The 26,118-nt window shown below is 44.4% G+C and overlaps 1 protein-coding gene across 4 annotated transcripts in view; it reads right to left on the reverse strand.

Annotated features, from left to right (window-relative positions):
- LOC118400343 (inositol 1,4,5-trisphosphate receptor type 1-like) overlaps positions 1–26,118 on the reverse strand; it is a 218,401-nt gene that overhangs the window by 150,827 nt on the left and 41,456 nt on the right. For all 4 annotated transcript variants that reach the window (XM_052473596.1, XM_052473595.1, XM_052473594.1 and 1 more), the window contains exons 17-34: positions 17,984–18,156; positions 14,671–14,790; positions 10,997–11,191; positions 10,304–10,555; positions 9,905–10,046; positions 9,662–9,815; positions 9,089–9,279; positions 8,713–8,845; positions 8,572–8,626; positions 8,271–8,436; positions 6,443–6,613; positions 5,948–6,028; positions 5,690–5,827; positions 5,486–5,611; positions 5,108–5,308; positions 4,599–4,850; positions 4,074–4,199; positions 3,680–3,808 (exon numbers count right to left, since the gene is read on the reverse strand). In XM_052473596.1, the coding sequence (XP_052329556.1) occupies positions 3,680–3,808; positions 4,074–4,199; positions 4,599–4,850; positions 5,108–5,308; positions 5,486–5,611; positions 5,690–5,827; positions 5,948–6,028; positions 6,443–6,613; positions 8,271–8,436; positions 8,572–8,626; positions 8,713–8,845; positions 9,089–9,279; positions 9,662–9,815; positions 9,905–10,046; positions 10,304–10,555; positions 10,997–11,191; positions 14,671–14,790; positions 17,984–18,156 (2,805 nt within the window). The remainder of the gene's footprint in view (positions 1–3,679; positions 3,809–4,073; positions 4,200–4,598; positions 4,851–5,107; positions 5,309–5,485; positions 5,612–5,689; positions 5,828–5,947; positions 6,029–6,442; positions 6,614–8,270; positions 8,437–8,571; positions 8,627–8,712; positions 8,846–9,088; positions 9,280–9,661; positions 9,816–9,904; positions 10,047–10,303; positions 10,556–10,996; positions 11,192–14,670; positions 14,791–17,983; positions 18,157–26,118) is intronic.

Genomic DNA, 26,118 nt, shown 5'->3' on the forward strand with positions numbered 1-26,118 from the left:
TGCAGCTGATTTTGCTGGTGTCTTTACAGTATTCTGTCCAACAATAAAAAATAAAATAAAATTGTTCAGAAAACTTGGGGGGCCAAATAAAATCACCCGTGGGCCAAATTTTGCCAGGAGGCAACCAGTTGGGGAACCTTGCTCTACACACTGGTGCAGATGCCCATAATAATCAACTCTTGCCCTACGGGTTCCGGAGCCTGCTGCTACATGACAATTAAATTGCACCCACCTGGTGTCACAGATCTAAATCAGTGCATGATTAAAAGGGAATAATGGGGAAAAAATGCAATGGAACTGCCTTCCTGGTCCAGAGTTCAGTTTGAGGGGTCTAGAAGGTCTAATGTCTTCTATTCTAGGAATTGAAGAGCGAGCCGTTTACCAAGAAGTACAAGAATGGACATTGAACACAATGATCAACAATTACTGCATGTTGTCTACCAAGGATATGACTGTACAACAGGAAAACGTCATGATAATCATTATAGACGGTCACAGCAAGAGGCTACAGCCCTCTCAGGCTAGGATGATGACTAACTCCATGTTCCAGGATGAAAGACAGAAATGGCAAACGAGGTTGAAGGAACTGAGGGAAGGAGGTGTGTACTGGCGTTCTCTGACAGTACGTCACTCTATGTTCAGAGAAGGGGTGCATTTTAAACCGTATTGCTCGGACACACACACACACACACACACACACACACACACACACACACACACACACACACACACACACACACACACACACACACACACACACACACACACACACACACACACACACACACACACACACACACACCTTATCTAGAGTTATGTGATTCACCATCTACATTTTCAGAAATTGGTAGGAATCACTTAAGAGCCTATAGCTTAAACCCATTTGAATTCAATCACTTTTTGACAGCATCCCTTTTTTGATTTACACAAAACTTTCTATACATGTTTGCCCAAAGAAATGTTTATTTTTAGACCTGAATTCAGGATGCATCCGGCCGTGATTGGGAGTCCCCTGCATCACATCCAGCGGTGATAGTAGTCCGGGTTTGGCCGTGGTAGGCCGTCATTGAAATAATAATTTGTTCTTAACTGACTTGCCTAGTGATATATATATATATAAATAAATAAAATATATATATAAAAAATAAAAGTGATCAAAGTTGACCCATTATGCATACCACGAGACATTCATGTCTTCATCACTGGAAAAGGTAACCCATTGAGTGTGATATCATTTAAAAGCTTACAAACAGTGTTGTACTTGAAACTTCAAAATAATATTTTGTAATATGTATTTATTTTTAAACCTTTATTGTGAATTATCTAAAAATGCATAAACTCAGATGTAATTTTTTTTAAATCATATTTGCATATATTGAAGCTTAGACCCTATTTCACATCATCTGAGGTTTTTGTGTTGTGCCCGCCAACGCTTGATATACAACATGCTCTTAAATACAGGGTGGGTGTCATTTCTATCATAGAAATAGAATTCATAGAATGGACCTATTCCTTCATACTACTGCAATTTAGCTGGTACACCATTGATATGTACAGTACATTCAGAAATTATTCAGACCCCCTGACTCATTTATCATCAATATATACACAATAGCCCATAATCACAAATTGAAAACAAGTTTAGACATTTTTGCAAATGTATTAAAAATAAAAAACAGAAATACATTTACATACGTATTCAGACCCTTTGCTATGAGACTTGAAATTGAGCTCCGGTGTATCTGGTTTCCATGGATCATCCTTGAGATGTTTCTACAACTTGATTGGAGTCCACTTGTGGTAAATTCAATTGACTGGACTAGATTTGGAAAGGAACACACCTGTCTATATAAGGTCCCACAGTTGACAGTGCATGTCAGAGCAAAAACCAAGCATGAGGTCAAAAGAACTGTCCGTAGAGCTACAAAACAGGATTGTGCCACTGGGCCAGACAGATTACCAGGACATGTATTTAAAGCATGGGTGGACCAACTGTCAAGTGTCTCAGTGACATTTTCAACCTCTCCCTGACCGTGTCTGTAATATCTACGTTTCAAGCAGACCACCATAGTCCGTGACCAAGGAAGCTAAGGTAACCTGCCTAAATGATTACCGCCCCGTAGCACTCACATCGGTAGCCATTAAGTGCTATGAAAGGCTGGTCATGGTTAACATCAACAGCATCCCCCCGGACACCATAGACCCATTCTAATTTGCATGCCGCCCCAACAGATCCACATATGACTCAATCGCACTCCTCACTGCCCTTTCCCACCTGGACAAAAGGAACACCTATGTGATAATGCTGTTCATTGACTACAGCTCAGTGTTCAACACCATAGTGCCCACGGAGCTCATCACTAACTAAGGACTTGGGGACTAAACACCTCCCTCTGTAACTGGATCCTGGACTTCCTGACGGGCCGTCCCCAGGTGGTAAGAGTAGGCAACAACACGTCTGCCATGCTGATCCTTAACACTGGGGGCCCTAAGGGGTGTGTACTTAGTCCCCTTCTATACTCCTTGTTTACCCACGACTGCATGGCCAAACATGATTCCAACACTATCATTAAGTTTGCTGACGACAGAACAGTGGTAGGACTGATCACCGACAATGATGAGACGGCCTATAGGGTGGAGGTCAGAAAACTGTCAGTGTGGTGCCAGGACAACAACCTCTCCCTCAATGTGAGCTGATCGTGGACTACAGGAAAGGGAGGGCTGAACAGGCCCCCATTAACATCGACAGGGCTCTGTGTGTGGAGTAAAGGTGGTCTAGAGTTTTTTCCCCCCCTCGGGTTGCACATTTAACATGCTGGTAATGATTAGGTAGAATGGATTTGAGTTTCCCTGCATTAAAGTCCCCACCCACTAGGAGAGCTGCCTCTGGATGAACGTTTTCCTGTTTGCTCATGACCGTATACAGCTCATTGAGTGCGGTCTTAGTGCCAGCATCAGTCTGTGGTGGTATATAGATGGCTACAAAAAATAGATGTAAACTCTCTTGGTAAATAGTGTGGTCTACATCTTATCATGAGATACTCTACCTCAAGCGAGCAAAACAGAGACTTCCTTAGATTTCGTGCACCAGCTGTTGTTTACAAATATACATAGACCGCCGCCCCTTGTCTTACCAGAAGCTGCTGTTCTATCCTGCCGAAAAAGCTTAAAACCCGCCAGGTGTATTTTAATCATGTTCAGCCGTGGGGTGAAACCATTAGGTTATGTCAATGGAGGGCTGTATGCATATGTGGTTAAATGTAGATTTGGTGACTATTAGTATATCTATCCATATTTACAAACATGGTCCTGGTCACCTACACTATACAATAAAGTGATGAAAGAGAGGGAGGGGGCTGGGGGTTAAAGGTAACAATAGTTGTGGGAGGGGCGATGTTAGGAGAGAGACAGGTGCCTCTTGGGAGCTGGGAGCTGCTCTTTCTACAGATACATTTTTGGTCATTATTAAACCTTCAACCATGACATTAGCACTGTCTTACTCCGAGGCGAGCCAAACCAAGCTTTACTGAGCCGGCCTAGTTACACATCCACCACTGTCCTTTTCAGGACGGTTTCAACAATGTGAAAAGAAAATATCTGATCCAAACCAGTTTGGTTTCGGTCAACACAATCATGTAAAATGGATAACAGTGGTTAGTTGTTGGTTGTCAGTGGTTACCTGCAGGCTGGTGGACTGGTCGGAGAAGGGTGAGCTGAAGAAGGTGGTCACGATGCCCATGACTGTCTCGGTCACGTAGCTCTCCAGGACCGCGTCGGCGTGTTTGCGGTCACTCGTGTTATTGCACACCTGCAGAAGACACAAGGTCAAGAAGGTGACCACAACTCACTCCTGTTTCACCTGTAGTTGTACTGCCCTTATAACATCTATATAGTCTGAATACTGAAATGAATGCAGGGATACGTACAGTATAGTACAGGAGGATAAACTGTGTTAGGCTAATAATTATACTATTGTGCTCCAATGATGCCTTGTAAATGAGTTTAATTGAAACCCTGACCCACACTCATCAGTCATTCAGACATAGAACTATTGTGCAAGTGTTGTCCCTCACCCTGCAGATGTCCACCAGGAAGTTCTCAAAGAGCTTCCACATGTGGTTGCTGGTGTAGATCTCCTTCATCTCCACCTCTGTGTCCACATAGCAGTGGTTCAGGAAGTTGATGTAGGCTATCTTTACCTGGAAAGGACAGGATTAAATACCATCATTACACCCTGTCTATGCCCCTAGGAGTTGTTTTACAATGATGATGAATGCATCTTGATTGTAGCTTTGGCCTTGCCTGGAGTACAGTAGCATGATGTTAGTTGACATGGTTATACTGGGTTTGTTCCCATAGAGTGAGGCTCAAAACTGTCTAACACAGAGAAGATGACAGCTAGTGAACAATTAGTTGTCCACAAGAGTGAAACGGGGACGAGGGCATACAGGCCTTTGTGGGGACGGTTAGTTGATAATTGGTACTGTTGGCTTGTGATGTCTTGGAGACCCATAGCCCCCTGCTCTAGACCTTCAAGTCTAACCCTAATCCCCACCCTTCTCTCTCTGCATCTTCCATCCTGCATCTCCTCAACTCACCTCAGGAATACAGTCCTCATGGGTGACCACCCTCACTATGTCATCCAGAGGCAGCAGAGAGTTACATTTGATTTCAGTGTAGACGTTCTTTCCCTCAGTGCAGACAGCCAGCAGCTCTACCAGGTGAATGTGGTACATCAGAGGACTGTTCTGATCCATACGGTCCCGCTCTGACCGCATCATCGTCACCAGGGTCTGGAAGGATGCACGGTCGTTGTAGAACACCAGCACATCCTCACCAGCATTCACCAGCTATGGAGGAGAGAGGGACAGAAAATAAAGAAAAATAGAGTCAATGGAGGGTACAGGGTAGGTTGGAAAGGGATGGACAAATATGTCCGAATAGGATTTGTTGGGGATGGAGTTGAGTTGCATATAATTTGGTATTAAGGTATCAAGTTGTAGAAATAGACAACTCTTTTAGAATGACAAATTAACTGTCTTGAAAAGAGTCAACTAGACTGAAACGTTGACAAATACACATGCTGAGGTTATTACTGAAAAAAGACCTCAGCCATGACGATGTCTTGACACTTCTTAATGAACTTGCTCTCGGCCTTGACGATGGTCTGCAGGAACTTGAGGTACTGGACGTTGCGGCCATGCGTTTCGATGCAGTGGACAAAGTGCTGCACCACTCGCTCATTGATCTCACTGCACAGCTGGAAGTTATTCATGAAGATATGCTGCATGGTGACTGCCTCTAGGATCTAAAGGGGGGGAAGAGTGAGAACAGGGGGAGGGAGAGAGAGCGAAAGAGGGAGGGAGACACAGAAGAGACAGAGAAAGAGAGAGAAAGAGTAGAAGAGATGGTTAGAGTAAGACAGTGTTAATGTCATGGTAAGAACAGTGGTGAGGTCATGGTGGGTCAGTGTAGTCTGTCTCACCCCAGGGTTGAGGAACAGGTTGATGTGTTTGTGAAGCAGGGCCTGGTTCTGCTGGTTCCCTGCACAGAAGTTCTGCAGGAACTGGTGGGCCAGTTTCATGATCTCCTGCATACGCACATCCTCCCCCTGGAGACAACACCGACGATGAAAGGATGGAGAGCACAAAAACACACCTCTACAAACACGCCCACACAAACACAGTACCTTCTCATAGGGGATCTGCAGTAACTCCAGCACCACGGTGTGGGCCCCCATGTTCCTGAGGAGTCTCTGCTGCTGCTTCTTACTCTTCCTGCCGGACAGACTCTCCTGAACACACAACCTGCTGAGACGCAGCAGAATCTACACACACAACACGTGTAGACAAAGGGGTTCACTATGTTGCCCATAGCTCTATCTGTCCCAGATACCTATATGATAATACAGTATAATGAAAAGTTAAAAAGACTGTTTAGACTTCACCTCCTTCACCACTCTGTAGTTGTAGCTGCTGGTGCTCTCTGGTTTCTTTGGTTTGTCTGAGCCACTTGAGTTGGAGTCACCCTAAAGAACAAGACCATTAGCCAATGCATTTCTCCCAAAGGATAGCTAGCAGGCTAACACCAACGCTCTATTGCCATAGTTTAACACACAGAGTTAAGCACTAGGTGGCTAACTCCTGTTCTGTGGATGCATACTACCATACCTTCTTGGACTACTACCGTACCTTCTTGGACTACTACCGTACCTTCTTGGACTACTACCGTACCTTCTTGGACTACTACCGTACCTTCTTGGACTACTACCGTACCTTCTTGGACTACTACCGTACCTTATTGAACTATTAGAGTCCTGCATGTTGCTCAAAGCCTAAGATTTTCACTGTACCCTGCAATCACACCTGCAACCCTGTACATGTGCCTATCAAACACTCTGAATCTGAATCGACTACTGTACCTTCTCGGACTACTACCGTACCTTCTTGTGTTGAGACTCGGCAGAGTGTTCCCCAGTGTCCATGCCCTCTTCTGGCCCCAGTCTCTTGTAGACCCACAGCTCAGACTTCTCCACAATGGAGCGTAGCTGGTCCAGGTCTGACTTGATCTGTTTGTAGTTCTCCACATCCTGACTGGTCACCAGCAACTGGACCTGGAGGCATGGGCAACCCACCGGTAGGACACCAGTATGGAGGATACCAGATTTTGGATGGTTGTATGGGGTTTATGATTAGAGACGAACAATAGTTTTACCTGGTCATGTGACTGGACAAGGATCATCTCTGGGCCCTAGTTGGAGTGTATATCTACAGGTTTTCCTGGTCAGGTCATGAAGTAATTTACTGGTCAAGCATGACTAAAGCCCTACCGGGTACTTATAGTCTGTTAGGATAATTGGAATTACTCTAAGAATATTAGGTAAGTGAGTAATGGGGTCATTGGTAGGCTACAGTATAATGGTATGACTATTCTGTATGTATGACAGTATGGACTACATTTAACATTTTAGTCATTTAGCAGACATTCGTATTCAGAAAAACACACAATAAGTGCATAACAATATGTCCAAATAAGCAGAGGTGTGGACTTGAGTCACATGACTTGGACTGACTTGATGTCCTCCTCAAGCCCAAATATTACAAATGATGCTATTAAAAAAAGTGTGCAGCGCATCAACTCTTCATTTAATGGATTACAGTTTGAATCGGACAGCAGCCAATCACATTGTGCCAGCTGAGAAAAAGTTGTGCGTGGCAGTGCAGAGGAATGTCAGCAGGTGAATTCAGATGGAGCCCTTGGAAAGATGATACCCCAAATTATTATTTTCGGAAATAAAGACTACGCTGTATCAACAAAAAATGGATTGCAACTTGGAAAACATGCAGGAAGAAAATTACAGATGGAGGCGCAACAACTTCCAACTTCGTTCGACATTTGAAGCTGCACAAAGAACGGTAAGTCGTGGCTAATATAGCTAACAACTTTATATAACTTTGCTAGTGTAGCATGTAGGCTAATGTAATGTTAAATCAATGAGCCTCCACAGTCAGTCAGTGTGGGAACGTGATCATTGCACCCAAGATTGAGCTACAACTGCCTAGGCTGTTGGTAGCCTAAATCCTGCCTGATGTTACTGCTGTTCCTGAAACCATTAACATACGTTAGCCTACTGTAACCACACAGAGAGGGTGTGTATGTGTGTGTGTGTTAAGGTTGGGTGATTGTGTACAAGCCTACATTGCACGATTGCGCCCCCGATTGCGCCCCAATCCTCAGTAGTCGATCACTATGGGGGGGCGGGTCTTTCTCAAGGCTACCCAGGTATTTCCATGGAAATATAAAGTTTATTTGGAAAGTAATAAATAAATACATTTTTAAAAGCATTCATGATTTACGTACATTTATTATACAAACTATTACACTTATGAAATGGTATTACATTTGGTGAAGAGCACATTATGACTTGTTTAGGACCGACTTGTCGTTCTTGACTTGAGACTTGAGTCTTACTTGTGACTTGTAAAACAATGACTGTGTCCCACCTCTGCAAATTAGTATAGCTAATGGGTATGCTTTTGTGATTCATGAATCAGCTCAAAACCCTGGTCTTTCTGTTTATACAATCTACTCATGCATTTAGAATTGGCTACTTTATATGAGATGTGGGTCATCGTTTGTATTATATTACATTAGGCGGCTGAAGTTTTTTTTTACTGCAGGTCAGATGCGTATCATAAAGATCCCTGGCCCATGCATCATTACTATATACAGTATACTAGTTGTATGGTGGGTGGGTAGCAGTAGAGTACCTGTTTGAAGGCCTGTAGAACCTCCTGTCTCTGGCTGAAGTGTCTGAAGAGCAGGTGGAGGGCTCGGGACACCAGGGGAGGGTAGTCATGCATTGTCAGGTGGAGCAGGACCCTCAGGAAGGTCCTACCACCATCGTCATCTAGGTCCAACGGGGTGTTCTCCTCACTGGGTGTGGGCACGCAAGCACACATATTTGAACACATTCACAAACGACAAACTGAATTGGCCATGCCAAGTATGAAAAATGAACTGAAATGAGCCTGACTAACTGTTGCAGGTTTAGCATATCACAACAGTTACCTTCCACCAAATATCCCCTCTGCCTGCTCCTCTATGTTCTCAAAGTCCAGAGCTCCTGAGAAAACAATTCAGTGACCTTAGTAACACACAAAGAGGTGTCACACCAAGTGATGGCTGCCATAAGATGATTTCTTCTCCCACCTGGCATGTTGTTTGGTCCCTCATGGGTTCCTGCTATAGACAGATCAGACTGGGAGTTGCTCTCATCAAACTCCCTCTTAAAGATACACAGCAGACAGGAGATCCGGTAGTCCAGTCGCACATTCAGAATGAACTGCATTGAGACGGGAGGAACATGACACATACTAAATGAGTAAGACTATTGTATAGTAGAGGGATTATATTAGGATAAGCAATGGGGTTTATGAATGAGTGGTTGGGGTTAAGGAGGGGAACCAAGTTTGGGGGAGGGACATTTGCAAAGGAGTGTATACAGTATGTCCACTGCATGTATGCATCGATAGTTAGTGAGTGTGTGTGCGTGTGCGTGTGCGTGTGCGTGTGTGTGTCTTTCTACCTGTAGTATCTCTATGATCTTGAGCTTGGTGTCCATGACAAGGATGTCCTGTTTCTCTGGCTCTGTTTGTGTCTTGACCTGGTCCCCGTTGGGGGGGTTGATGGGGTTGGTAGGCAGGAAACCCCCTCCTCTCAGGACCACCTGGGTCATCAGCTCCCCCACTCCGTGGATGGAGCGCATCACGTTACTGCCTGGAAATGCACGCAGGCACACATGATTGGGCCAACCATTGTGTGTAACAGTGATAACACCAAGTAAAACTGAACTTAAAACACAAAATATAAATATCCATTAACAAACGTCTTATAGCTTATTAGACACATTTCCACTTCCTGAACACGTACTACTTAAAAAGCATACAGCCTTTTCTTAGTAAATCACAAAAGTAAAAAATAAAACAAATAAATACAGTATTCTTTCCATTAGAGAGCACAATTGTTCGGTCCTTTGTTGGCCATGGGGTGAAAAACCTGGGAACTTTAGGAATGTTTCTGGAAATTTGCAAATCTATTCAAGCCCCACTGATGTTTGATATTTCACCACTCTGGGGGGCAGTGTGTTACTGTGTCCTACCTTTAGTCTCGTCTCCCTTCTCCAGCTTGTTGATGGGGAAGATGGTGCTGACGTGGACACAGTCCAGGATGGCCAGTAGGATCTTGGTTAGCCTCAGCAGGTCACTGAAGTTGTAGAAGCCAAAGTAGATGAGGTTCCTGGATAGATTCACTACCTGGGAACAGACCAAAAGAGATGGGAAGCGAGAACAAAGCTAGTGCTAATCCATGTCCTACTGAGACTCATTCTGCTATGACCAATTACCTCGAAGGTGAGTTTGTTCTTCTCCTTGTCGGAGAATGGGAAGCTCTGACACACCACGTCTCTTAGGTAGTTCTCGACAAACTCCATGGTCAGGGCAAAACGCTCCTTGATCTCATCCTTGGATGTACCGTCGTTGTCATAGCTGGGACCAAGGGATACAGGTAGGGGACAGGTGACAACTTATGACTCTGTAACTCTTACCATGTTAATGCTACTCTCACACTACACAAGACTGATAAGGCTATAAGGCTACATTGTATTCACTCCTTCACTCCACTTCCTCCATTCCTGATGGCCAATGGACATGCTAGTCATTCCTTTCCTCAACCCTGATAGACCATTGTCCCAGCTACTAAATCCTTTCCCCAACCCTGATAGGCTGTCGGCCCTGCCACTCACTCGTCAATGGCGATCTCAGAGGGGATCTCAGACCATAGGCGGGCATACTTTACAGGCGTGACCTGTTCCTGGGGGTCGCGGTCCACATGCATGTGCAGCATCATTCGGCAGAAGGAAGCGCGCAGGTCGTAAGGCAGGTCCTCATCAGACATGCAGCGCAGGATCAAGTCCACGTCCAGCTGGCCAGAGATCTTATTGATGGCCAAATACTGACGATCCAGACACATCCGCGCAAACAGGTTCAGCTGGTACCTGGGAGAAAGAGGAGTAGGGACAGGGGCATCACTGCTTAGACTACCTGGGAGAAAGAGGAGTAGGGACAGGGGCATCACTGCTTAGACATTTAGAGACACAGAGGCAAGGAGGGAGACAACAAACAGAAAGGTTAATGGTGCATGCTGGTTCTCTACTTCCTGGTACTTTAATAATCAATTCAAATCATTAGTTTCAGAATAAAGGTGGATTATGAATGATTTCATTTATATTGGAACTTTTCCAAGTACTCATAGGAACTTCTAAGGGGAGAGGGGGTGGGTACTTACCTCATCCACTCCCAATGTACAGGAACCCATTTACAAAAGCAAGGATGAAACCCACATACACACATACTAGCATCTCGACCAACACAGAAGTTATTCATCGTCTACAGTCACAGACAGTAAAGAAGAGAAAAGGCCTGGTGTTGTTTCTAACCTGTAGTAGCTGACCACCTCTTGGTCCTCCTTGGCGCCCTCCTTGGCATCCTGGGCAAGTTCTCTGATGCTCTTACTTCTGATCTCCTTACTGCTGTCCTTCCAGAATAGCCACACCTCCTCCTCGTCCTCCTCAGACTCCACTGAGTTCTCTCCGATGGACGCTTCCTCAATCTCAAATCTTGACAGCACCAATCTGGGGAGGGGAGAAGAAGTCATCCCTATAAGAACAGATCTAGGATCAGATTACCATATCAGCAATAATTATCAGGGGGGAAACAACATTTGGCCAGCAGTCCAAACACTTAAAAGACACACCCTATCCCCTTAGCCCTCAAATTAAGTGGACACTTCTGATGACGTATCATGAAGTGTGGCGAGTATACACTTGCAGGGCAAGGGGCGAGGGAGGAAGGAATGACTTAAATGGACCACCCTTACCCGGAAATTCATCACTCGTTCATCCCACGGTGATTACGTTTTCAGCCACAGGTAGCTTGTGGGTGCTTTATATGCGCTACAGTCAATTATGATTGCATGTCCACTTATATTAACTTTATAATTATTAATATATGCCTACTGTATGATAGCTAGCAAATGAATTAGCTAACTAGCGTTTGCCTGCCTGGCTGGAACTTCTGAAGAAGGACATTTTTTTATTTCTACAATTTCCAAAAGCTAACCAAACAAAAACATAATCACTTTAACGATACATGTTTGTGCCGTCGTGTGCATTAGTAGCACAATTTCTTGTTTTACTTACACTTGTATGTTGACTTCTCCATTGATGTTGTTTTTAAGTTTGGCAGACTTTTCTTGGCGGATGTACAATCGTTGCGAATTGAATTATGGGGAGTTTCAGACCCCGGAGTGAACATAATCGTACACTCGCAAACTCAACTAAAAACGAGGACTGAGGGGCTTACGTTACAAACTTCCCTTGCTTGGCTAATCATTTGGTCCACCCTCAAAGATGTTGACGGGGATTCCCCCAAAGACATAAGGCGAGGGGGTCTTTTATGAGTTTGAATCGCAGCCCTGATTTCAAAACTTAGACCGCACCAGTCTGGGGAGGAGAGGAATAGTGCTAAGCCCTCTAGCCACAGATCTAGGTTCAGATACCCAATCACCAATCACAACCATGACTATTCAGGGAGTGGAAACAGTATTTGATCTCAAACCTGGACAGCACCAGTCTTGTACCAGCCCTGCTCGGAAACACTGGTAAAGTAAATGTGGTCTAAATTGAAGACCAAACGCAGATTAGCTGAATCAGGTGTGTTGGAGCTGGGCTAGAACAAAAGCCTGCACACACAGCCAGTTGACCATCCTTGAGGTACATACAAACATGCTGGCGTGACGATTCACACTACTAACACATTTAGGGGAAAGGGGGGACACCTAGCTAGTCAGTTGCACAACTGAATACATTCAATTGAAATGTGTCTTCCTCATTTAACTCAACCACTCTGAATCAGAGAGGTGCGGGAGGCTGCCTTAATCCCCGTCATCGGCCTCTTATAGCTCAGGAATACACTGGTTGAACCAAAAAGCTTCACATGGAGTTCTGAGAGGGGTAAACCTGCCTCTTCATTTGTGTAGCACTGAGAACAGAACACATAGGTACAAATGAATGCAGCCATGGCACACATGGAGATATTAAGTGTTTTGCAATCGTCAAGCATTTTTTTGTCTGAAAGAACAGACGTTTACTGAATGGCTACATGTTGTTCTCTACTACAGTGCCAGAAAGTATTCATGCCCCTTGACTTATTCCACATTGTGTTGAGTTACAGCTCAAATTCAAAGTATCTACACACAATACCCTATAATGACACAGTGAAAACATGATTTTAGAAATGATTGAAAATCTATTGAAAATTAAATAGAAATATCTAATTAATAAAAGTTCACACACCTGAGTCAATACTTCGTAGAGCCACATTTGGCATCTTTCTGAGTAAGTCTAAAAGCTTTCCATACCTGGAGTGTGCAACATTTTCCCATTATTCTTTCCAAAATTCTTCAAGCTCTATCAAATTGGTCATTGATCATTGCTAGACAACCATTTTCAGGAACTGACATAGATTTTTAAGTCAAAACTTTACCTCTGCCAGTCAGGAACATTCACCGTATTCTTGGTAAGCAACTCCCGTGTAGATTTGGCCTTGTGTTGTAGGTTATTGTCCTGCTGAAAGGTGAATTCCTCTCACAGTGTCTGGTGTAAAGCAGACTGATACAGGTTTTCCTCTAAGATTTTGTCTGTGCTTAGCTCCATTCTGTTTATTTTTTATCCTGAAAATCTCCCCAGTCCTTAACGATTACAAGCATACCCACAGGATGATGTAGCCACCACTATGACTGAAAATATGGAGTGGTACTCAGTAATGTGCTGTATATGATTTGCCCCAAACATAACACTTTGTATTCAGGAGATTGCTTTACCAATTTTTTGCATTTTTTTTTGCAATATTACTTTAGCGCCTTGTTGTAAACAGGAATCATGTTTTAGAATATGTTTTATTCTATACAGGCTTCCTTATTTTCACTCTGTCAATTAGGATAGTAATGTGGAGTAACTACAACGTTGATCCATCCTCACTTTTCTCATATCACAGCCAATAAACTCTATAATTATTTTAAAGTCACCACTGGCCTCATGGTGAAATCCCTGAGTTGTTTCCTTCCTCTCCGGCAACTGAGTTAGGAAGGACTGGGTGTATTGATATTTGTAGTGACTGGGTCTATTGATAAACAATCCAAGGTGTAATTAATAACTTCACCATCCTCAAAGGGATATTCAATGTCTGCTTTTTTTCTTTTTACCCATCTACCAATAGGTGCCCTTCTTTGTTAGGCATTGGAAACCCTCCCTGGTCTTTGTGGTTGAATTTCACTGCTCGACTAAGGGATATTACAGATAATTGTGTGTGGGATACAGAGCTGAGGTAGTCATCATGTGAGTCAATTTCATTTGTTATGTGACTTGTTAAGCATATTTTTACTCTTGAACTTATTTAGGCTTGCCATAACAAAGGGGTTGAATACTTATTGACTCAAGACATTTCAGCTGTTTTAATTAATTTGTAAACATTTTGAAAAACATTTCACTTTGACATTATGGGGTATTGTGTGTAGGCCAGCGACAAAAAAAATCTAAATTTAATTAATTTTAAATTCAGGCCGTAACACATCAAAATGTGCCTTTTCTGAAGGCACTGTATATTGCTAAATGACCATACCATATATTATTAACCATAAACCTGGTTGTGTGTGCAGGCAGGACCACCCTGTGCTGCATGTGTCATGGTAATGTGGAAAAAGTCAAGGGGTGTGAATACTTTCTGAAGGCACTGTAGTTAGGCAGGTCCATTAGGACAACCATGAGGACTCATTGTTCTGTAGAGCTCAAGGTCACCGTGTGGGTGCTCCAGGAGTAAACACTCCATCATATTGTCACGTTGAGCAACTTGATCTGTACAACTTAAATAAATCCAACTGAACACACTTCACTAAAGAGAGTAGTACTACACTGAATATCGAGCTCTTTATCTGCCATACTAGAGAACAACAACCACTGGATATTGTTAAATGTTTAGAAAAGATGTTTCTATAAGGTATTGATTGATTACTCAAAGGAAAATAGGAGAGGAATGGAGAGGCGAGGAGACGTACTTAGTCTCTATGAGGATGTCTCCGTTGGTGGGGTCCAGGACTGCGTTACAGATGAGCTCCTGGGTTACAGGGATAGACTTGTTCATAGACACACACAAGTCAGACAGGTAGTCCAGGAACCTGGAAGACACACACAGATCAGATCATTCAATGGACAAAGACATTCACATGTACACAAAAACACGTTTCTATAGACCTATGATTAGTCGCCAATAAAAAAATCCTCAAAAGCTTAACTTGACCACAATTAGATGACACAGAAATTAGATGACACAGGAAAACATACCATCTGACCTTAAGCAGCTTAAAATACACTCCATTGTTTTACTACCTTGATGTCTTCAATTCAATTACATAGAACACATTAATATATCTGGCTATAAAGAGCATACAGACCGATATCAAGACATGCAAATTAACACCCTAAAATATGTACCAAAAACATGTACTGCACACACAAACGTGATCATGCACAGTAATCACATATAATACCAGTCAAATGGGTTTCTTTATTTCTACATTGTAGAATAACAGTGAAGACATCAAAACTATGAAATAACACATATGGAATCATGTAGTAAGCAAAAAAATAAGAGGTAAATATTTTATATTTGAGATTCTGCCTTGATGACAGCTTAGGACACTCTTGGCATTCTCTCAACCAGCTTCACCTGGAATGTTTTTCTGACAGTCCTGGAGGAGTTCCCACATATGCTGAGCACTTGTTGGCTGCTTTTCATTCACTCTGCAAGAGTCCAACTCATCCCAAACCACCTCAATTGGGTTGATGTCGGATGATTGTGAAGGCCAGGTCATCTGATGTAACACTCTTCTTCAAATCAAATTTTATTTGTCACATACACATGGTTAGCAGATGTTAATGTGAGTGTAGCGAAATGCTTGTACTTCTAGTTCCGACCATGCAGTAATATCTATCAAGTAATCTAACCTAACAATTTCACAACAACTACCTTATACACACAAGTGTAAAGGAATGAACAATAATATGTACATAAAAATATATGAATGAGTGATGGCTGAACGGCATAGGCAAGATGCAGTAGATGGTATAGAGTACAGTATATACACATATGAGATGAGTAATGTAGGGTATGTAAACATTATATAAAGTGGCATTGTTTAAAGTGGCTAGTGATACATGTATTACATCAATGTTTCCATTATTAAAATGGCTAGAGTTGAGTCAGTATGTTGGCAGCAGCCACTCAATGTTAGTGATGGCTGTTCAACAGTCTGATGGCATTGAGATAGAAGCTGTTTTTAAGTCTCTCGGTCCCCGCTTTGATGCACCTGTACTGAACATGCCTTCTGGATGATAGTGTAATGAACAGGCAGTGGCTCGGGTGGTTGTTGTCCTTGATGATCTTTTTGGCCTTCCTGTGACATCGGTTGGTGTAGGTGTCCTGGAGGGCAGGTAGTTTGCACCCGGTGATGCGGTTTTCAGACCTCACTAACCTCTAGAGAGCCTTACGGTTGTGGGCGGATCAGTACCAGGCGGTGATACAGCCCAACAGGATGCTCTCGATTGTGCATCTGTAAAAGTTTGTGAGTGTTTTTGATGACAAGCCGACATTGAGTGTGAGGTTATTTTCCTAACACCACACTCCGAGGGCCCTCACCTCCTTCCTGTAGGCCGTCTCGTCGTTGTTGGTAATCAAGCCTACCACTGTAGTGTCGTCTGCAACCTTGATGATTGAGTTGGAGACGTGCATGGCCACGCAATCATTGGTGAACAGGGAGTACAGGAGAGGGTTGAGAACGCACCCTTGTGGGGCCCCAACGTTGAGGATCAGCAGAGTAGATATGTTGTTACCTACCCTCACCACCTGGGGGCGGCCCGTCAGGAAGTCCAGGACCCAGTTGCACAGGGCGGGGTCGAGACCCAGGGTCCAGAGCTTAATGACGAGTTTGGAGGGTACTATGGTGTTAAATGCTGAGCTGATGTGCCTGTCTACAGAGCCTGACCAGAAGACCGCTCCGTCTGTGGCACCGTTGTTTTGGGTCGCCGGCTGGGATCCGATCCATTGTCTTGTGTGGTAGGCCAAACAGAGGATCCGCTTCGGGAAAGTCATATTCCTGGTCGTAATGATGGTGAGTTGATGTTGGTCTTATATCCAATAGTTCCTCCCGACTGTATGTAATAAAACCTAAGATTTCCTGGGGTAACAATGTAAGAAATAACAGTTTCCTAGGAACGCGAAGCGAGGTGGCCATCTCTGTTGGCGCCGGATGTTAGCCCTTACACAGCCTGGAGGTGTGTTCGGTCATTTTCCTGTTGAAAAACGAACGATAGTCCCACTATGGGCAAACCAAATGTGATGGTGTTACGCTGCAGAATGCTGTGGTAGCCATGTTGCTTAAGTGTGCCTTGAATTCCCAAAGACACGGCGGTTGGAACCAAGAATCTCAAATTTGGTCTCATCAGACTAAAGGACCGATTTCCACCGGTCTGATGTCCATTGCTCGTGTTTCTTGGCCCAAGCAACTCTCTTCTTATTATTGGTGTCCTCTCGTAGTGGTTTCTTTGCAGCAATTCGAACATGAAGGCCTGATTCACAGTCTCCTCTGAACAGTTGATGTTGAGATGTGTCTGTTACTTGAACTCTGTGAAGCATTTATTTGGGCAGCAATTTCTGAGACTGTTAACTCTAATGAACTCTGCAGCAGAGGTAACTCTGTCTTTCTTTCCTGTGGCGGTCCCCATGAGAGTTTCATCATAGTGCTTGATGTTTTTTGTGCCTGCACTTGAAGAAACTTTCAAAGTTCTTGAAACTTTCCTCATTGACTGATCTTAATGTCTTAAAGTAATGATGAACTGCCGTTTCTCTTCGCTTATTTGAGCTGTTCTTGCTATGATATGGGACTTGGTATTTGACCAAATAGGGTAAAATCTCCTGTAGACTACCACTACCCTGTCACAACACAACTGATTGGCTCAAATGCAATAATAAATAAATAAATTCCACAAAATAACTTTTAACAAGGCACACCTGTTAATTGAATGCATTCCAGGTGACTACCTCATGAAGCTGGTTGAGAGAATGCCAAGAGTGTGTGTGGCTACTTTGAAGAATCTCAAATATAAAATATATTGGATTTGTTTAACACTTTTTGTTTACTACATGATTCCATATGCGTTATTTCATAGTGTTGATGTCTTCACTATTATTCTACAATGTAGAAAATAGTAAAAATAAAATAAAAATCCTTGAATGAATAGGTGTGTCCAAACTATTGACCGGTACTGTACATACACATACACACACACACACACACACACACACACACACACCTGGGCTCCCGGTTCTTCCTGACGAGGCTGACGAAGGTGTCTATCTCTGCAGCAGTGATGTGCTTCTCCAGCAGCTTGCGGTTGTTGTGGAGCAGGGCTGTGATAGTGTCTTCAGCTAGAACATCATAACCGATCTGCTTCTGCATGAAGCGAAACTGCTTGGCTATGTACTCCTATTGGACAAACACAGCCCCTGATCTTAGTAAAGCATTATCCCAACATTGGGATTGTGGTCCTGTGTGGCTCATTTAGGAAGCGCATGGCATAAGCACCGCTAGGGGTTGATGGTCAGATTTCTGCTGGGTCCAAACATACGAAAATCTATGCACTCATTGGATAAAAGTGTCTACTAAATAGCAAATGTTACATTGATGCCATGAGGTCAGATAAAAAATTGTGAATCAGGTCAATCAAATAATGTAAACTCTGTTGAATGGTTAGCCACTTTGATTTAGAGTTTTAATGACAATGTGTTCATAGTGTGATCCAGCTTGCTAGTAGTTCACTACGACTATGCGGCAGGTAGCCTAGTGGTTAGGGCGTTGGGCCAGTAACCGAAAGGTTGCTGGATCGAATCCCTGAGCTGACAAGGTAAAAATCTGTCGTTCTGCCCCTGAGCAAGGCAGTTAACCCACTGTTCCCCGAGCGCCGAAGACATGGATGTTGATTATGGCAGCACCTCTCTGATTCAGAGGACACAAGTTCAAATCAATCCCAGAACAACAGCAAAGGACCTTGTGAAGATGCTGGAGGAAACAGGTACAAAAGTATCTATATCCACAGTAAAACGAGTCCTGTATCGACATAACCTGAACAGCCGCTCAGCAAGGAAGAAGCCACTGCTCCAAAACCACCATAAAAAAGCCAGTCTATGGTTTGCAACTGCACATGTGGACAAAGATTGTACTTTTTGGAGAAATGTCCTCTGGTCTGATGAAACAAAAATATAACTGTTTGGCCATAATGACCATAGTTATGTTAGGAGGAAAAAGGGGGAGGCTTGCAAGCCGAAGAGCATCATGTTGTGGGCGTGCTTTGCTGCAGGAGGGACTGGTGCACTTCACAAAATAGATGGCATCATGAGGTAGGAAAATAATGCGGATATATTGAAGCAACATCTCAAGACATCAGTTAAAGCTTAGTCGCAAATGCGTCTTCCAAATGGACAATGACCCGAAGTATACTTCAAAAGCTGTGGCAAAATGGCTTAAAGACAACAAAGTCAAAGTATTGGAGTAGCCATCACAAAGCCCTGACCTCAATCCCACAGAACATTTGTGGGCAGAACTGATAAAGCGTGTGGGAGCAAAAAGGCCTACAAACATAACTCAGTTACACCAGCTCTGTCAGAAGGAATGGGCCAAAATTCACCCAACTTATTGTGGGAAGCTTGTGGAAGGTTACCTGAAACGTTTGACCCAAGTTAAACAATTTAAAGCCAATGCTACCAAATACTAATTGAGTGTATGGAAACTTCTGACCCACTGGGAATGTGATGAAAGAAATAAAAGCTGAAATAAATACTTCTCTCCATTATTATTCTGACATTTCACATTCTTAAAATAAAGTGGTGATCCTAACTGACCTAAGACAGGGAATTGTTACTAGGATTAAAATGTCAGGAATTGTGAAAACTGAGTTTAAATGTAGTTGGCTAAGGTGTATGTAAACTTCCGACTTCAACTGTACTTCCCCAGAGTCCAATTAACTTGTGGACACAGTCTATGTCTCTGCGTGCAGTTTGAAGGAAGTTGCTAACTTGCTAACTAGTGTTAGTGTAATTGTAAAACTAGGGTTTGCACATCGACTGGAAGTCTATGGTGACTGCTTGCAGGACACCCCTTCAAATTAGTGGATTCGGCTATTTCAGCCACACCCGTTGCTGTCAGGTGTATAAAATAGAGCACACAGCGATGCAATCTCCTTAGACAAACATTGGCAGTAGATTAGTCTTACTGAAGAGCTCAGCGACTTTCAACGTTGCCCTGTCATAGGATGCCCCCGTTCCAACAAGTAAGTTTGTCAAATTTCTGCCCTACTTGAGCTGCCCCGGGCACATGTAAGTGCTGCTATTGTGAAACCGCACACAAGCCTAAGATCACCATGTATAATGCCAAGCGTTGTCTAGAATGGTGTAAAGCTTGCCAACATTGGCCTCTGATGCAGTGGAAACACGTTCTCTGGATTGATGAATCACCATTGGGCAGTCCGACGGACGAATCTGAGTTTGGTGAATGGCAGGACAACGCTACCTGCCCCAACGCATAGTGCCAACTGTAAAAGTTTGGTGGAGGAGGAATAATGGTCTGGGGCTGTTTTCATGATTTTGCCTTGGCCCCTTAGTTCCAGTGAAGGGAAATCTTAATGCTACAGCGTACAGTGACATTGTAGTCCATTCTGTGCTTCGAACTTTGCGGCAACAGTTTGGGGGAAGTCACTTTCCTGTTTAAGCATGACAATGCGCCGTGCACAAAGCAAGGTCCATACAGAAATGGTTTGTCGAGATTGGTGTGGAAGAACTTGGCTAGCCTGCACAGAGCCCTGACATCAACCCCATCGAACACCTTTGGGATGAATTGAAACGCCGACTGCAAGCCAGGCCTAATTGCCAAACATCAGTGCCCAACCTCACTAATGCTCGTGGCTGAATGGAAGCAAGTCCCAGCAGCAATGTTCCAACATCTAGTAGAAAGCCTAACCAGAGGAGTGGAGGCTGTTATAGCAGCAAAGGGGGACCACCCCCATATTAATTCCCATGATTTTGGAATGAGATGTTGGAATGAGGTGTTAACATACTTTTGTTCATGTAGTGTAGCATAGAATTCCAGTCATTGTGCTAATGCTAGTTTGCTTCGGCTCATGAAACTACCTCTAACTTCCTTCATACTGGATGCAGAGACATAAAACTGTTATCCATGAGTTGATCTTACTCTTTTTCCAAACTCCCAAAGTATTCCTTCAAGTGCCATCAGACTGTATTTAGGCTAATTGCATAAGTGCTGTGACTTGGTTCTTGAATCCAAGATGGCGTAGCAGTCAGACGTCTTGTCGTGTCGTGTCCCTTGTATACATAGTTTTTTTTACATATTTTTCTTCGCATATCTTTTAAAACATTTTGATACCCCTAAACTTCTAAATACTCCCCTGCAACCCGCCTCACCCAATGTAGCTATTTCTTCTAAAGTGTTTATATTTACTTCGGATCCGGAACCCCTCAACTGAAGCAAGCCAGCTAACTACCAGCTATCACTACCAGCTAGCTATCAGTCAGCAAACCATTGCTAGCGGTCTTCAGCTAACCGGTCATCAGCTAAACCTTAGCTCGGAAAGCTCTCGCCAGTTCGAACAACGCGACGCTAACCAGAGCATAACGGACCTATTATTTTTTTATCCCCGGATTCCCACCGCAAACGGAACATTTTCAGCTGGATCTTCACAACTAGCTAACTAGCTAACCGCAACCCCAGATGATTACTCCTGGCTAGCGTTTCCACCCACTTAGCTTGAAGCTTGCCAGGCCAGAGCTCCTGTGCTACCACCGAAGCATACTCCTGGGCTACAATATCCGGACCCACGACCGGTCTATCGATGTCACCACATGAAGAGGCATAAACAGACTCACCCCATCACGACGCCCCCCAAAGGCTAACTTTCTAGCCCTTGCTATCACCTTGCTTGCTAATTCGGCCTGCTAACTGCTAGCTTGTTTAGCCCCGGTCCGCTAACTGCTACCTTGTTTAGCCCCGGTCCGCTAACTGCTACCTTGTTTAGCCCCGGCCTACTAACTGTTAGCTTGTTAGCACAGGCCTGCTAACCGTCTGAATCGCAGCATCCCAAACACTCACTGGACCCATATTTACTTTCAATCTCTTTTCGATTTTTAATTTGTTTATACCTTCCGGTAACATGCCTCACCCAATGTGATACGGAATCGCTATTATTTTTAATTTTTAAAACACACTCAAGAACCTCCAGAAGCTAACCAGCTAACTAGCTACAAGCTATTTTGTCATTGTTAGCCACTGCTAGCGGCTTTATTTTTTGGCACAGCCAGCCAGTTTTTTTTTACCTGGATAATACTCGCCAGTCCAGCTTCCCTGCCCCATCCAACGCTGCCCCCTGGACACTGATCACTTGGCTACATTGCTGATGCATGCTGGACTGTCCATTAATCACGGTACTCCATTCTGCTTGTTTATGTTTTATCTGTCGGCCCCAGCCACACTCAGGCTCTGTGTGTAGTTAATCCAACCCTCCCTGCCTAGTCAACGCCATTTTACCTGCTGTTGTTGGGCTAGCTGATTAGCTGTTGTTGTCTCACCTACTGTTTTAGCTACTGTTTTAGCTAGCTCTCCCAATTCAACACCTGTGACTACTGTATGCCTTGCTGTATGTCTCTCTCAAATGTCAATATGCCTTGTATAATGTTGTTCAGGTTAGTTATCATTGTCTTAGTTTACAATGGAGCCCCGAGTTCCACTCTTCATACCCCTTATACCTCCTTTGTCCCACCTCCCACACATGCGGTGACCTCACCCATTACAACCAGCATGTCCAGTGATACAACCTCTCTCATCATCACCCAGTGCCTGGGCTTACCTCTGCTGTACCCGCACCCTACCATACCCCTGTCTGCGCATTATGCCCTGAATATATTCTACCATGCCCAGAAATCTGCTCCTTTTATTCTCTGTCCCCAACACTCTAGGCGACCAGTTTTGATAGCCTTTAGCCGCACCCTCATTCTACTCCTCCTCTGTTCCGCGGGTGATGTGGAGGTAAACCCAGGCCCTGCATGTCCCCAGGCACCCTCATTTGTTGACTTCTGTGATCGAAAAAGCCTTGGTTTCATGCATGTCAACATCAGAAGCCTCCTCCCTAAGTTTGTTTTACTCATTGCTTTAGCACACTCTGCTAACCCCGATGTCCTTGCCGTGTCCGAATCCTGGCTCAGGAAGGCCACCAAAAATTCTGAGATTTCCATACCCAACTAGGAGTTGCAGTCTACTGCAGAGATAGCCTGCAAAGTAATGTCATACTTTCCAGGTCCATACCCAAACAGTTCGAACTACTCATTTTGAAAATTACTCTCTCCAGAAATAAGTCTCTCACTGTTGCCGCCTGCTACCGACCCCCCTCAGCTCCCAACTGTGCCCTGGACACCATTTGTGAATTGATCGCCCCCCATCTAGCTTCAGGGTTTGTTCTGTTAGGTGACCTAAACTGGGATATGCTTAACACCCCGGCAGTCCTACAATCTAAGCTAGATGCCCTCAATCTCACACAAATCATCAAGGAACCCACCAGGTACAACCCTAAATCTGTAAACAAGGGCACTCTCATAGACGTCATCCTGACCAACTGGCCCTCCAAATACACCTCTGCTGTCTTCAACCAGGATCTCAGCGATCACTGCCTCATTGCCTGTATCCGCTACGGAGCCGCAGTCAAACGACCACCCCTTATCACTGTCAAACGCTCCCTAAAACACTTCTGTGAGCAGGCCTTTCTAATCGACCTGGCCCGGGTATCCTGGAAGGACACTGACCTCATCCCGTCAGTTGATTCATTCTTTAAAAGTAACTTCCTCACCATTTTAGATAAGCATGCTCCGTTCAAAAAATGCAGAACTAAGAACAGATATAGCCCTTGGTTCACTCCAGACCTGACTGCCCTCGACCAGCACAAAAACATCCTGTGGCGGACTGCAATAGCATTGAATAGTCCCCGCGATATGCAACTGTTCAGGGAAGTCAGGAACCAATACACGCAGTCAGTCAGGAAACCTAAGGCCAGCTTCTTCAGGCAGAAGTTTGCATCCTGTAGCTCCAACTCCTAAAAGTTCTGGGACACTGTGAAGTCCATGGAGAACAAGAGCACCTCCTCCCAGCTGCCCACTGCACTGAGGCTAGGTAACACGGTCACCACCGATAAACCCATGATTATCGAAGACTTCAACAAGCATTTCTCAACGGCTGGCCATGCCTTCCGCCTGGCTACTCCAACCTCGGCCAACAGCTCCACCCCCCGCAGCTACTCGCCCAAGCCTCTCCAGGTTCTCCTTTACCCAAATCCAGATAGCAGATGTTCTGTAAGAGCTGCAAAACCTGGACCCGTACAAATCAGCTGGGCTTGACAATCTGGACCCTCTATTTCTGAAACTATCCGCCGCCATTGTCGCAACCCCAATTACCAGCCTGTTCAACCTCTCTTTCATATCGTCTGAGATCCCCAAGGATTGGAAAGCTGCCGCAGTCATCCCCCTCTTCAAAGGGGGAGACACCCTGGACCCAAACTGTTACAGACCTATATCCATCCTGCCCTGCCCATCTAAGGTCTTCGAAAGCCAAGTCAACAAACAGGTCACTGACCATCTCGAATCCCACCGTACCTTCTCCGCTGTGCAATCTGGTTTCCGAGCCGGTCACGGGTGCACCTCAGCCACGCTCAAGGTACTAAACGATATCATAACCGCCATCGATAAAAGACAGTACTGTGCAGCCATCTTCATCGACCTTGCCAAGGCTTTCGACTCTGTCAATCACCATATTCTTATCGGCAGACTCAGTAGCCTCGGTTTTTCGGATGACTGCCTTGCCTGGTTCACCAATTACTTTGCAGACAGAGTTCAGTGTGTCAAATCGGAGGGCATGCTGTCCGGTCCTCTGGCAGTCTCTATGGGGGTGCCACAGGGTTCAATTCTCGGGCCGACTCTTTTCTCTGTATATATCAATGATTTTGCTCTTGCTGCGGGCGATTCCTTGATCCACCTCTACGCAGACGACACCATTCTATATACTTCAGGCCCGTCCTTGGACACTGTGCTACCTAACCTCCAAACGAGCTTCAATGCCATACAACACTCCTTCCGTGGCCTCCAACTGCTCTTAAACGCTAGTAAAACCAAATGCATGCTTTTCAACCGTTCGCTGCCTGCACCCGCACACCTGACCAGCATCACCACCCTGGATGGTTCCGACCTTGAATATGTGGACATCTATAAGTACCTAGGTGTCTGGCTAGACTGTAAACTCTCCTTCCAGACTCATATCAAACATCTCCAATCGAAAATCAAATCAAGCGTCGGCTTTCTATACCGCAACAAAGCCTCCTTCACTCACGCCGCCAAACTTACCCTAGTAAAACTGACTATCCTACCGATCCTCGACGATGTCATCTACAAAATTGCTTCCAACACTCTACTCAGCAAACTGGATGCAGTTTATCACAATGCCATCCGTTTTGTCACTAAAGCACCTTATACCACCCACCACTGCGACTTGTATGCTCTAGTCGGCTGGCCCTCGCTACATATTCGTCGCCAGACCCACTGGCTCCAGGTCATCTACAAGTCCATGCTAGGTAAAGCTCCGCCTTATCTCAGTTCACTGGTCACGATGGCAACACCCATCCGTAGCACGCGCCCCAGCAGGTGTATCTCACTGATCATCCCTAAAGCCAACACCTCATTTGGCCGCCTTTCGTTCCAGTTCTCTGCTGCCTGTGACTGGAACGAATTGCAAAAATCGCTGAAGTTGGAGACTTATCTCCCTCACCAACTTCAAACATCTGCTATCTGAGCAGCTAACCGATCGCTGCAACTGTACATAGTCTATCGGTAAATAGCCCACCCATTTTTACCTACCTCATCCCCATACTGTTTTTATTTATTTACTTTTCTGCTCTTTTGCACACCAATATCTCTACCTGTACATGACCATCTGATCATTTATCACTCCAGTGTTAATCTGCAAAATTGTAACTATTCGCCTACCTCCTCATGCCTTTTGCACACAATGTATATAGACTCCCCTTTTTTTTCTACTGCGTTATTGACTCGTTAATTGTTTACTCCATGTGTAACTCTGTGTTGTCTGTTCACACTGCTATGCTTTATCTTGGCCAGGTCGCAGTTGCAAATGAGAACTTGTTCTCAACTAGCCTACCTGGTTAAATAAAGGTGAAATAAATAAAAAATAAAATAAAATAAAAATCTATAGGCTATGGGTTAAGACTCAGTCTGCTGGTACACTGTCCAGAACAGCATGAGAAAACAACCCCTATTCCATTCCTTTACTGGAGCCTGTTAGGGTCTGCAGGCCTAAAGGAACCAGATACTGTAGGTGTATAGAAGC

The sequence above is a fragment of the Oncorhynchus keta genome, chromosome 21 (assembly GCF_023373465.1).
Source record: "Oncorhynchus keta strain PuntledgeMale-10-30-2019 chromosome 21, Oket_V2, whole genome shotgun sequence".
Lineage (NCBI taxonomy): Eukaryota > Metazoa > Chordata > Actinopteri > Salmoniformes > Salmonidae > Oncorhynchus > Oncorhynchus keta.